General features: G+C 39.1%; 1 protein-coding gene across 2 annotated transcripts in view; it reads left to right on the top strand.

Moving 5' to 3' along the window:
- gabra2a (gamma-aminobutyric acid type A receptor subunit alpha2a) overlaps positions 1-14,485 on the top strand; it is a 36,608-nt gene that overhangs the window by 873 nt on the left and 21,250 nt on the right. For both annotated transcript variants that reach the window (XM_036151060.1, XM_036151061.1), the window contains exons 3-4: positions 4,384-4,496; positions 11,749-11,816. In XM_036151060.1, coding sequence (XP_036006953.1) covers positions 4,384-4,496; positions 11,749-11,816 — 181 coding nt within the window. The remainder of the gene's footprint in view (positions 1-4,383; positions 4,497-11,748; positions 11,817-14,485) is intronic.

Raw genomic sequence — 14,485 nt, forward strand, 5'->3', positions numbered from 1 at the left:
TTTTAATAACTTGAAATGTTATTGTAGAAATGCTGGTGGTGTCGGCAACTTGGTGCAGAAAGTCCAACAAGATTTTGAATTGCTCCTTTGATAAAAATTGTTTTTTGAGTAATAACACATTATAGATAACAGTCCAAGTACATTTATGTTGTAACTTTAAGACATAGGCACTGTTAAAAATAATCAAACCAACGAATGAGAAGGGCTTTTACATTAAAGACCATTTATTTAAAAAAAAAATCAAATTTGTCCAAATTACTTTCCCTCTTGATTTCAGGCTTTAGAAACAAATGTCTAGTGAGACTGGCAGTGAGTAACTTATCTTTACTGTGAGGGCGAAAAGGATCTCTTGTTGATCACAGGCGTACGCCCATTTGGAATTTAAAACTGTCACAATCCTAAGGTGTTTGGTTATTTGTTCGTTTTTAGGTTCCTTGGATTGTGCATCTTTCAGTTAGTGCTTGTTTTGTGTATAATCTACCTGTGTTTCATGCCCTTCTAGTTTCCCACGCTAGCTGCCTTCCCCGCTGCGTATATTTCTGTTGAGTATCTTGTACCTGTTTGTTTTCTAGATGATTATTGCCCAGCATATTTAAGTTCCTGTTTGCTGTTCATTTGGCACGGGATCCTCTGTTAACTTTACTTTCAAAGTTCAAGTTTCCAACACTGTAGCCTACACGCCAAGCCTCTGGTTGCTATGGTTATTCCCCCTTTAATGAGGGGACGAGTGGGAGGCACAAAGCTGCACCTCACATTCTACTAACTTTTGTCAATAATTACCTTTGGTACTTGTTATTAATTATTTATAGCCAAACCAAAACAATGATTGCAACTACAGCTTTTGGTTTTGGCCGAAGATGTTTCCATTTTAACTCAAAATGACACCAGAAGGAATGGAGCACATCTCTCGTCCGAATCACAAGCTTTTGAATAAATATACATTTTGTGAATTCATTGGACATTAAATGCTAAAGTTGAGAAACCCATTTAAAGGTGCGAAGACTATCTGCTGCTAATGCTTTCCATTCATTACATCATCCCAAGGACTTCTTTCTTACAGCTCATCTTTCCAAAAACTCAACTAACCCTTTTTACCTGTGATAAACTGAAACCCTGTTAATATTTTCTCATAAAGATTGGTTCGATTTGGAGCTACATCTGTACTAAAGGAGAACAAGAACAATGCAAGATTTATTGTGGTACTTTCACCCGACTCACACAAATTTATTGCTGTATTGGCTCAAATATCCCTTCCACTCTGAGTAGAGATGACTTTGTGAGACAATTAATATATGAATTTAATACATATGGAGGCAACATTCATGACGGTCTTTCAAACATTGATACTAGGTTTTCACTAAGGGTCCTTTAAAAAGACCCAGCTATGCTTTCCTCAACATGTAGATTCAGAATATGGTCCAAAGACCTCTCCATGAGAAGACTATGTTCTGACAGAGTTTTTTAGGTCATAGCAGGGTCTTCGTTCACAGTGCTAGGGATCTCAGTAAGATGGCTTTAGAAGTAACAAATGAGTCTGACCTGTGTTAAGTCTGTTGTTATAAATCCAGTTAGACCCTATCCTGACTTGACATTTTAAAAGGAAGTGGGGGTAGAGAAAGGAGTGGGTGGGTTTAATTGATAAAAACTTCAATTTTAGATATGACAAATTTATCTTTGATGATGGATATGCATCACTGGCTTTTAAGGTTGCTAAGTAACCTGCCTGTGATTCAAAGGCTCTTTCTAATTAAGGTTCTATATTTAACCCACCTTTTTATATATTTTTTTTAAATGCTGCAAATTGTTGGTGCAAACATTAAATGTGTGAAATCAGGTTTAAGACTTGGTTTCCTACTTTAGAGGTAATTAAAGTACAGAAACACCACTGTTGAAATATACATTCATCCCCTATAGCTTCAGATCACACTGTTTTGTTTAATATAGTCCATTTGCACAGGCTTAAATATAATGTTGGAGTCAGAAAAGCAGCCATAAGCTAGTTTAGATCATTTTCACCTATATTTCTGTTATTGATACCCCTCAATGCATCATCTTGTAAAAGACTTTTGATGCTTTCAATGTTTTCACTAACCATCAATATTTATGAGCACTTCTGTAAAATGCGATGGGGTAACAAGTCGCCCTTCCTTCAACATTTACGGCCATGAAACAGGTATAACCATTAAATGGAAACTCTCCTTTGTGAAATCTCCGCCTGGGTGCATCACACTTCTCCTGAATCAGGAAATCGCAGCCTTAGTGTGTCAAAAAAATTATTTCTCAAATCTGATCATCATCGTGTAAATATTTGCCCTTTCAGCAGGTGAAATGTCACAGGGTGCACGACATGTCACATTGTATTTCCACACACATCCTGTAGCCGACATCCACCTTTCGCTCACTTCAACAGTTTCAGCAATTAATAGAACATTTGACATTTTAGCTGTTAAATTAGTGTTTACAGAGTCCTATAAAAACTTCTTTCATAATCCTCTATCTTGTGTAAACACACTCACACATTTTTCATACAGAGAAAATTAACAAGTTCATTTCCATAGATTAGCATTCAATCAAAGGTCATTTTTCCAAAATAAACTTTTGTCTTTTAGAACCAACAGAAACCAAGTATTATTGTGACTAAGGAGGAACATCAAAACGGACAAGTGTGGCTAAATGTTATGCTTTTTTGCTGAGTCTCAGAAAATAAAAATGGTTTGATGAAATAATAATACTAACCTCTCTCAAAGTTTGACAAGAATCATTGATCCAGCTCTATTTTCATCATGTTTTCCTTCCTGTGTTCCTGGCTGCAATCTTTTAAAATGGTTTTGACCTGTTTTCGTCCATGCTTTCAGAGAGCAAGGTCTTTAGGAGTGTTTTCACTGAGGCACTCGGCAGTAGTAAATGCACGTTTGTAGACCACAATATGTTAGATATCCAGAATATGCTGCGTTCAAAGAAATCTAAAGGTGTCATTTCGTTGGATCTGTGTAAGTTTTTTTTAATGCAACTCCATAAATGTGACCAAAAGGTCCCAGCTTGAGAAGGTCACAGGCTTTTACCATTTAAAACTAGTGTTGCGCCGATGCCGTTTTTTGGCCCCGATACCGATACCCGATACCTGGCTGTGCAGTATCGGCTGATACGATACCATATCGATACCATTACTTTGAAATTTATGTGTGTGTGTGTATATATGAAGAACTGCATACTACTTGGATGTAAAATAATTGCTATCGTGGCTTTGTCAAGCTGCTACCTTATTAAAGCAGGAAAAAGACTAATACAAAGTGAATCCAGTAGAACTAGTGAGTGTCGGGAGAGAGAAGGCTGCGTTCAAGGGACATACAAACATCAAAATGGTATCTGTGACCTATTTGTTGGTACTCGCCGATACCGATACCACCATTTTAGCGTGATATCGGCGCAACTCTATTTAAAACCAACAAAATCAACTAGTCAAGTAGTCATAGTTGATGGGTAAAATATACAAAAGACAAGAAAAGAAATAAACAAATGACTATTAGTTTTCACCAGAAAACCACTAAATGTAATGCACCAGCCAAGAGCAACACATATCACTTCAAAAAGATATGACCCTAATATTGAATACAGAAGAGCCTGGTCTGCTTCCAGGTGTGCAGTGCCCAGCTATCCTCTTCTAACCGGTTCTATCCACATCTAAAGTCCAGCAATCTGTTATGTCTTGTTGCACGTTTGGAAGACTTGGGTTGGTAACGGTTCTGACTGATGAAGGACTGAGACTCCTCCAAGGGCCTCCTCCGTCAGAAGATCCCTTATTATCCCTTAATGGGGAAATGTGGGCATGACAGTAGCAAAATAAAACACAGACAGGACACACCAGACTTACATCCTATATACATATTAAAAAAGTATGAATAAATAGCTAATTTAAAGTTAAGCTGTAGAACAAAAAAATAATAACTTATCAGAAAGAGGGAAATATACTGCACAATTATTAATAGATAATAAGGCATATTTAGGTAAAAATGCAATGGTTGAGTTAAAATAGCCAGTATATCAAAGTATTGCAAAGAATTGCAACTGAAAACCCCAACATATCTGTTTGCTTTTATAGAAAATGTTAATTTCTCTATGACTGAGACATAGATTAAACCAAAACCTTTCTGAAGCATGAATGATGACCAACATAAACAGCCAAAGTATTTGAATCTTGGTTAATCTTTACTCATAAAATATTTTCTTAGATTGTATGTGACAAATTGGGGATAACATGAACATTATATGTTAGGTAGAGATCATCAGAGTTCTCCACCATGCAGTCAGAAGGTGAAAATTGGTTTACAAGGTGATTAGGAGGTCCATTTTGTGTTTTTGTTCATGTTTGTTTCTCTTATTTAGGTCAAGAGTACATTCAAATTCAACTCAGAACTCCAAAGATATTGCAACATTCACCAAGATCCTGGATAGTCTCCTGGATGGGTATGACAACAGACTCCGACCTGGTCTTGGAGGTAAGATGCAGGCTGCCAAACCTACATATAGGCGTAAAGCAGGAAACTCCAATAATAAAAAAATAAAAAAAAAGAATTGGGTTACCAATTCTCAATTTAATGTGAATTATTTCTAACCTTCAAAGGCCAGATATATGTATACAGACTCAGCTTTTGTAATACTTGGTTAAAGTACACCCCGTACAATGCCTTAATTATGCTGGTGAAGATTATCCGTCATCCGGGTCATGATCATTCCAAAAAAAGTTAAAAAACAAAACAGCTGGACTTTTTTACCGAAGTTTGAAGATGTTTCGCTTTCCCATCCAGAAAGCTTTCACATTTAAATTGAGAAACACTCAGTGTTGTAAGAAACTGGTCTGAGGTCCTGCCTTACATCCACCCTTGACCCCCTGCATACAGAGCTAATAAGGCTTGCTGAAGACACCAATGTCACATCCTACCTGAAAAACCAGGAATGCTATGCAAGTTTGCTGTTTGTTGGCCTTAGCTCTGCTTTTAACACTATACTCTCAGAAGGAATGAAAGAAAATCTATTGGACATTGGTCTTCCTTCCAACACCTGCTACAGGATCAGAAACCTTCTTTTTGTCCAGGCTCAAAGAGTTAAAGTGGGCTCCCATCTTTCCACAACCTTCAGTCTTAACACTAACTTGGTTTAGGCAGAGGGTTGTGTACTCTGCCCTGTCCTGCACACTCTCTAGACATATGACTGCGTCAGCAACCACTTTGACAATGCCATCATCAAGCTTGCTGACGATAGCACTGTGTTTGGGCTCATCTCTGGTGGTGACGAGACAGCATATATGAGAGAGGTCATCAGGTTGGTGGGATGGTGTGCTGATAACAACTTGGGCATTAATGCCTCTAAGACCCAAAGGAATGTTTCCTGAATTAAGAAGGAGGAAGTCTGATCGGCAGCCTATCACCATCAGTGCCTAATGTGTGGGAAGTGTGGCCAGCTTAAAGCACCTGGGTTTGCACATGGATGCAGGCCTTCAGTGGAGCCCTAACACCAAAGCAAAAATCGGTAGCAATGTCTCCACTTTCTGAGAATCCCGAAAAGCCTAAAGCAGAGGTGGGAGCTAGTGACTGTCTTCTGTCGCTGCTCTATTGAGAGTGTGCTGACTTACTGTGCATCTGGTATCAGAAGCTGTACCATGGCACACAGAGGGTCATAAACGCAATGACCTCTTCAAAACTTGCTGTCTCAAGAGGACACGCTGTGTTCTGAGAGACTATAATAACTCAGGATACCGGGTGCTTGAGATGCTGAACCTGGTTCGCAGATACATGATGCTGAGGCCACGCGCTAATAGACTCAGGGGCAGTTTTTACAGTAGTGCTATAACTTTAATCAATACCTCACTTATTTGAAGTGGGCCATGTGCAATACCCGAGTGCCAACTGTTATTTTTCTGGCTGTAATATTTAACCACAGTGTTTTTATTTTGTATATAGTTTTTGTTACAGCCTTTTTCTATGCACCTTACATGGGTCAGCAGACTTACATGCAATTAAACCACAGCGAAACATACCATATCTGATCCTAAGCCTAGTTCTCATTCATAAAATGGTGATATGGGCACATTTTAAACGAAGACTAATTGTTACAAACGGGGATTGTCCCTGTTATTCGAGAACATGAGGTCATGTTAGAACAGCGGCTCTACAAGTCATCCATAACTCCCTCTGTCATTGTTCCAACACAGGCTCTGTAACTATCCATCCATAATCCATACCGACTTATCCATGCAGGCTTGTGATTGAAGCACAGTTATTTTGTATAAAATTATTTCGGGGCTTCCTTTGTGTGCAATATTTTGGCTCAAGTGGCTGTTGTGGAGCGTTGATGGGTAAATCCAGCTGTTTAGAGATGCATCTCGCTGTAAGTTTGACCATATGTCTTCTTCCTAGTCTCAGAGGAAGCTCAGGGAGGAGCTGACGGCTGACAGAGCTATTCAGCTTTTCGAGGTTTAGTTTTTTTATCTGTTAATTTTTTTTTACTTTTGTTTGTAGCACTTTGATAAATTTAAAGAGCACTATAAATTATATTGTTATAATGTTATTTCCACCATCCATCCATATTTTCTACCATGCAGGTTCAGGTGGCTGGTGCCTATCTGCAGCGGTCAGTGGGGGAGAGGTGGGGTAAACCCCTGGCAGATCTAGAACACAAACCGGTAGAATAATTATAAACAGGGATATATATGATTTGTCAACTGTAATATTTTCCTATTAAACTAAGATGTAATATTTGTTAAAAAAAAAAAAAACAAAAAAAAAAAATTACTTCTGTTATCCAGAACTTCTTCTGACAAATAAAAAAATATTTCTGTAAAAAAAAAAAATTATCTCCAAGAAAAATTAAATAGCAGAAGTTCTCTATTTATTAAAAATAGTTTTGTGTGTCTTTGGTGTCTGGAGAGATTATATTAAGGATTCGGTCTTCCTCTTTCTTTTACAGCAGATCCTAAACAGTTAGTAGTACACACAATTTACTCATGCAAATTGGGTGGACCAATTCTGTTTTGCATGTCTTATCCACTGGTGCTGCTATCTTTTAGGATTCAGTGCATCACACTCACTAATTACTCTCACGGTTTTTTGTTCTGTCCATGCAATTTAATGGCCCTTTGTGTGTTGGTACAATGAGAACAAATATTTATCTTATCTGAACATTCTCTACACACTGTTCTTGCACACTGTTTTTCTCCTTCACTGTTACATCTGATCACTGCTGCAATTTGTATTGTATTGTAACGTTGCCTTATTCCACCTGAAATCCCATTACACTGTCGTAAGCTGTAGGCAACGGAATTTCGTTCTGTATGCACTCTGTACATACAAAATGACAATAAAGTTGTTTACGTCTAAGTCTACGTTATCTGCAATGAATTGGAAACTGCTGGCACACCTGTCAAATAAAGAATAGCAGAAAAATAACTAAACAACCATTAAAATATGTAAAGTGCAAACGACAGACAAGGGCCAGATGCAATGCCTACGACCCCACCCACCATAACAATGTATTGTTTATTCCTCTTCCCCCAGGTAAACACTTCAGAACCATTAAATCAAAAACTAATAGATTCAAAAGCAGTTTATTTCCAAAAGCTGTAAGGTCTATCGCCCTGCGCTGAGAGGTTTTTGTTACATGTTACAATCGTAATAATGCCTATTTGCACGCTAATTTCTCAGGGAATGTCTAATTGCACAGTTCTGTAAATGAAGGCTTAAGATTATTGCACAGTATTTGCTGCGGGCATGAGTGTATCATTGAAGCGTGGAAATATGTTGTGTGTTATATGTTATCTGTGTGCATTCTGAGCTGGTATCTGTCTCTTGATTCCTGATTTTAGGAATAAAATGCAAGAGTTCTTGTTGCTGTAAGAACATACAATTTAAAACTGTAATGGTTTAAGTTTTAAAACACAGGAACTGCTAAAAGGATTTCCATTGTTAGTTTCTTGAGATAGAGCGGAAGGTTTTCACTGAAACCAGTTGTGACCGTTTCAGTTCAGATTGGAGAGTGTTCCAAGCAGCGGGGCCAGAAAAACTGAAAGCTTTCTTTCACATTCAGTTCAAACACGGGGAGCAGAGAAATAGAAAATCTACTTTGATCATAAGCATAAATAGGTAGGAACCAATGAAACTATTGCAAACCGCTGTCATCCATTTTCTATGCCACCTTGCATTCAAATAAGGCGTGCTAGCATTAGCATACAGTTCACAGTGCCGGGTGAGGCGGCTTCAACCAGAGATAAATCTCAGAGCACAGTGGGGCACCGGAGTCAAGGGCCTTAGTCAAATGGTCGAGGCTCACATTTACACATCACCATGATCAAGTACAGGCTTAAAAATGTCTGCTATCAGAAGCTTTCTTGCTCTGAGGGAGAACCTTGACTTGTTTCTGTAATAGAAACCAAAACTCACCCATAATTTGGAGATCAAATGTTAAGATGAACTTTAACCAGTTACAAGTACCTGGGATTAATTGTTGATGCAGAGCCTTCTTTTAAACTCTAAGGAAACATATGAACTTGAAAAAGAAAATAAATGGGAAAAGTAGGCTAACATGAAGCTGCTGGAATGGCCTTCCACAGCCTCAGTCTACACCCTGTTGACAATTTGTAGAAAGATTCACACAACTTGTTTGTTGATGCCGACAAATTTCTTGTGGCCCATGTGGAACTTTGTAAAGGATATGTAGTAATATATCAGTGAGGGTGTATGCCTTTATGTGACCCTGCAAGTGTAACGTTGACCCTGTATGGATTACAGAAAATCCTCAATAAATGTTTTATTTTTATTTTTTTGCACCCACTCCTTGGTTTCAAAGATTTAATGATTGGTTTGAACAAAGGTTTTTCTAGGGTGAAATGGTTATTCACCCCATGTACAGCTGCAATAATTAAACTTCACCCATGGTGCAGCATTTTCAATTGAGCTATTTTCTGTTTATTTGCACATTTTGGCTGAATTAAAACTTAAGAATGATTTGGAAAATGCTGAGTGCTGCTTTATCAGCAATATTGGACTGCTTCTAACTTTCAAAAAACATCTCCCAAGAATAACACTAAACATTCAAACACACTGATACTAAAAGGTAATTTGTTATACAAATCGGAAACAGTATTTTGAATTTATTGCTGTCAGTCAAGAAAGGGGCTTTTATATTTTGGAGGAAATTTCAAATTACAAGAGGATGTCTGTTGTGTGGTGGAGGAGCGCACTTCTGTTCATCCTGCTTTGCTCCACAATGTGAGGATCTTTGACACTGTCAGAGAATGCCTTTATGATCCTGTCAGCAATTACAGCTCTCCAAAGACAACATTGTATCTGAAATCTGAATGATTTGCTCAGTGAGAAAATATGTCAGGGTTGCAAATGAGGCAATCTGCGTCGTTAATAAAACGCATCCACTGAGGTTGGTGGACTCCAGTGCCAGGAATGATTGAGATTATTTGGCTTGAACAGTTTCTGCCTGAGTCGATGCCTAAGCCTTGATGCGCTGCAAACATGCATAAAGAAGACAGAAAAAACGGGAGGTATAACGATGGGTTATGGTAGTTTTGGTGGGTTATAGCTGTGCCATGCTGTGTTTTTTTCTTGTTTTTTGGGTGGTTAGATTGAACTGAGCCTTGTGAAATGTCAGAATCAGCTTTGAGATCTAAAATCTATTTTTCTAGACGGACCTAGAACATAGTGACAACACATATAAGTATCAACATTCATGCAGTGACCAAGGATTTGACTTTTGCTCCTCTATGTTCTCAATCAACACATTTTAATTACATAACCTCTCACGCACAAAAAGAAAAATAGAAATGATAAAAATGTATACAGTACATACACATTTCTACGAAAAACGAAATCATGGTTGGATTGATGGAAATATGCATGACATCGATCTTGGTGCGCTATTATGTCAGATTAACAGCGTTGGAGAAGAAACATTCTCTGTATAGGACTAGTTTTAGTAAAAAGTGCTCTGCAGTGCTGACCTGAAAGTAAAAGTCTAAGTAGTTTATGCTCAGGTTGTTTGGGGTCACCAGCGATGTTACCTGCATTTTTTCCTGACCCTAGACCTACAAAGGTCCTGGATGAAAGTAAAGTAAGCCCCAATGGTGTTCTCTGTAGACCTAATTGTTCACTGCAGGATGGACCTGTCCTGTTCTGTTCATTAGCCACATCACATGGTGATGGACAGATGCAGGACAGTTTATTGGCAGTGTAGAAGATGACCAGCAGCTCCTGTGGAAGGCTGTAATTATTGAGTTGCTGCAGGAAGCCCAGGCTCTGTTGGGCCTTCTTCTACACAGTGTCTATGCGTGAGGAGCATTTCAGGTCCAGAGAGAAGGCGGTTTCAGGAACCAGAAGTGATCTACAGCAGACACAGTGCTGATGAGGATGTTGAGGGGGATGCAAGGTGGGGGAGGTTCTCCAGGAGTTCACCATCGTCTCCACAGTCTTTAGTGGGCTAAGGTCCAGGTGGCTCTCACCACAGTAGTGGATCAGCCAGTCAAACTCCTGTCCCATAACCATCCTACATCAGACCAATGACAGCGGCGAAGTCTGGAAACATCAGGAGTTTCATGCACATGTCCGCTGAAGTCCAAAGCTTGGGATTATGTTTTATAACATTGTCCTGCTTTAAACCATTTCCCATTTTCTGTTGTGTTTAGGCCTTCATAGAACAGCTGGATTTATACTGAGATTAAGTCCTACACAAGTGGACTTTAGTTACCAATTAGGTGACTTTTGCCTGAAAATCCTTTACACTGGATTTTTGTTTGGGGTATAATAGAACATGCTCAAAATCTCATGTGCACACCACTTTTTACATTTTTTTGGTAAAAAATAGAGCAAATTATGCTTCCAATTTAAAATTTGTCAATTGTATATTATCCTAGTGTAATACACCGGAGTTACTGGTTTTAACATGACAAAATCTGAAACAGGTTTGAGGGGTATGGATAACCTAGCTAAACACTGTATGACAGTAACATTATTCTGCAAATAAATAAATAAAATTAAAATATGCAAAGACTGTATTAAGCATTGAGAGTTTCAACATCTACACAGTAAATTCTGTGCAAACATCAAAGTGATTGGACCTATGATCAGATTTTCTTCAGAGTAAGCGGTTTGAGTCTGTTACCCTGTTACCCTCTAATCAGACTAGCAGCTGTCCACCTTCAGCACGATCGATGGCAGATTGCAATAATAAAACTCTTCACATGCGGTAATCATTAAATGCTTCATTTAATTTTAGCACCTGTAATTTCTCCTGACAGGGTTGTGGTTTTTAATAAAATGCCATACTGGTTTATAAAAGCGACAAGATCAATCTAGTGAAAATGGAAAGGAGAATCTGTTGAGTCTTACCTCAGGTTTAGGAGGAACAATGCTGTCCTCAGCTGAGGAGGACTTTACTCTTTCAAGGAAATGTGAGAGTTCATGAGAGTGTTTTTCATTTGTTCTCATAGGTGAGTTTTTTGTCGACTCGGAGAACGCTTTAGACCATATATTTTGTGTAACTTCACGAGTTTTGGATTTAGGAGGTCTGGGGATCTCTGCTCCAGCATTTGCCTTTGAGATTTTGACTCATAAAGCAGTACAAGAGGTTCTGATGGATGAAAACTCTGGAGATTTCAATATGTTCTAGATGTTTGACTGTATAACACCTAAGAGGTTTTATTTTGTTGCACAGAAATGTTTTCTGACAGTTTATTTTTTCCTCTTTCAGACCGAGTGACAGAAGTAAAGACAAATGTCTATGTGACCAGTTTTGGACCAGTCTCTGACACAGATATGGCAAGTCAACGCTTTTATTGTCCTGTTAAATACAGCATTCTCCAAATGTTTTTAAATAACCATTTTTTGTTTGATATACTGCTACCACATGCCAGTCTTGTTAAAAAGGACAATGTAAAATGCACTGTTTATGCCTACTCTATAAGATGGTATAAAATGCTGCTAATTGTGGCTCTTCCTGGAGGTCATAAAATAACCAAGGACATCTAAAGCCTTACAGCCGTTGCTTGCCTCAGTTAAAGTTGGTATTCGTGGTTTAACAATGAGAAAAGGACTGACTAAAATGGCATCCATGGCAGAGTTCCAAGGACAGAACCAATGCTAACCAAAGAGAACACAAAGTCTTGTCACAAAAATCTTGGGGGCATAAAGTTGGGTTTTGATGAATGGGAGACAACATTCTGTGAGCCCAATTCAATTCAATTCAATTTTATTTATATAGCGCCAATTCATTAAACATGTCATCTCAAGGCACTTTACAAAGTCAAATTCAATCATATTATACAGATTGGTCAAACATTTCCTATATAAGGGAACCAGTTGATTGCTTCAAAGTCCCGACAAGCAGCATTCACTCCTGGAGAAGCGTAGAGCTACAGGGAGAGTCGTCTCCATTGTCCATGGCTTTGCAGCAATCCCTCATACTGAGCAAGCATGAAGCGACAGCGGGGAAAAAAACTTCCCATCAACGGGAAGGAAAACCTCCAGCAGAACCGGGCTCAGTATGAACAGTCATCTGCCTTGATCGACTGGGAGTTACAGAAGACACAACAAGACAGACAAAAAAAACACATAAGCACACATTGATCCAGGAATCTGTTCTACATTAGGTAATAGCGGGTGATCTGTCTTCCCTGGATGATGTCTCAGTTAACAGAACGTCAGACCAGGTGTACCTACTATGAAGAAAAAAGAGAGAGAGCAAAAAGTTAAAAGCTGAAATGACAACAGTCATTTCAATGCAATGCAATGCAAAACTAGAGAACAGTAGAAATCAGTAGAGTGAGAAAAATAGACCCTGATGTCCTCCAGTAACCTAAGCCTATAGCAGCATAACTATAGAGATAGCTCAGGGTAACATGAGCCACTCTAACTATAAGCTTTGTCAAAAAGGAAGGTTTTAAAATTAGTCTTAAAAGTAGACAGGGTGTCTGACGGACCAAAACCGGGAGTTAGTTCCACAGGAGAGGAGCCTGATAGCTAAAGGATCTGCCTCCCATTCTACTTTTAGTGACTCTAGGAACCAGAAGACAACTGTTTAGAAAGTGTGTGTCCTATTACATCTGGCATTAAACTATTACAGCATTTCAGAGGAAAACATAATCCTAATTATCAAACAGGGTAGTGATAGTGTAATGGTCTGATACTAATTTGCTTCTTCGGGACCTTCACAACCCTGTTGTCAAATATTTAGCTATGGGTTAAAAGAAGAGATATGGAGGGTGTCCAGCCATCAATTTGTGAGCTGAAGCTCAAGCAAGTTTGGGTTTTTGCAGCAGAGCGACGGTCCAAAGCACAATGAGTCAACCAATTGTTCCAAATGAAGATGCTGTTGAACCTAATCACACAAAATAGTCAGATAAGCAGCAATGTAAATGAATCACTGGCAGGAATTGCCCGAGATTGCTTGACATGAGTTGTTGCCAACAAGAGTGGTCCAATTGGTAATTGCTTTTTCACAAGGGTCCATGTTGGTTTGGATAACTTTCCTACCTTTGAATTTTTATATCATATGAGAGGTAAAACACATAAGACATCTGTTAGCGGTCAAATACTTTCTTAAAGTACGTCATGCAGTAAAACCAGCAATTCTGAATAAATTGCTGGTTGCAGCGGGCGTCCCTCGTGACTGAGGGACTCTCATCTGTGTGGTAATGACTGGGTTTTTCAACTGGAATATGCTGCAATTCACAATGTCCATCTGTCAAAGGACTTTGATAATAACATCAGTCTTTTGTCCTGCATGTTCCCCTGATCTAAATCCCATTGAGTCGTGCATTCTAGCTATCATCAGTTTATTTGGGGGGGTTGGCTGGTTGTTTACTGTGCTGATCCTCTCCGTTAATTAGAGTGAGCAGATTCACCTGCCATTGCTCCTGATTACCTTCACTCATTCCGGCTGTTTCCCTACCTTTAAATACTTGCTTCTCACTGCCTTGAGTTGCCAGATTGTCTGCAAGCCTTGAGTGAGTAGAGTTTCTGCGTTTTTGTTTGCATCGCCTGTTTTGACCAAGTCTTTCTCGTCTCGGATTTCCTGTTTGCTTTGCCTTCACTGGGAACCTCAATGGCTCTCTAACTCAGGACACGGCCTTGGACTGTGTCCTGAGTCCCGACCACGATTCCTGCCCTGCCCTCTGGATCTTTCTGCCAGATTGCTGCCTGCCTCCTCCGTGCATTACCCCAGTTTGTCTGTTGGACCTGCTCGCTGTCTCCTGCCTGTTCAGCCAAATTTTCCTGCTGAAAGCACCCAGCTTTCAGCACTTGTGTTCCCCTGCTCTCCCATGGACTCTATTCTGCCAGCCTTAGATTTTTGTTTATGTGTGTTATTTTTTTAAAGTAATAAACCTTATAAGTGCAACATTGCGCCTGGCTGACTTGCCGGATACTCTGACTATCTGCTGCATTACACATTAAGCATGTCTGATGGACTGAAGTGGTCAACAAGAACG

The sequence above is a fragment of the Fundulus heteroclitus genome, chromosome 19 (assembly GCF_011125445.2).
Source record: "Fundulus heteroclitus isolate FHET01 chromosome 19, MU-UCD_Fhet_4.1, whole genome shotgun sequence".
NCBI lineage: Eukaryota > Metazoa > Chordata > Actinopteri > Cyprinodontiformes > Fundulidae > Fundulus > Fundulus heteroclitus.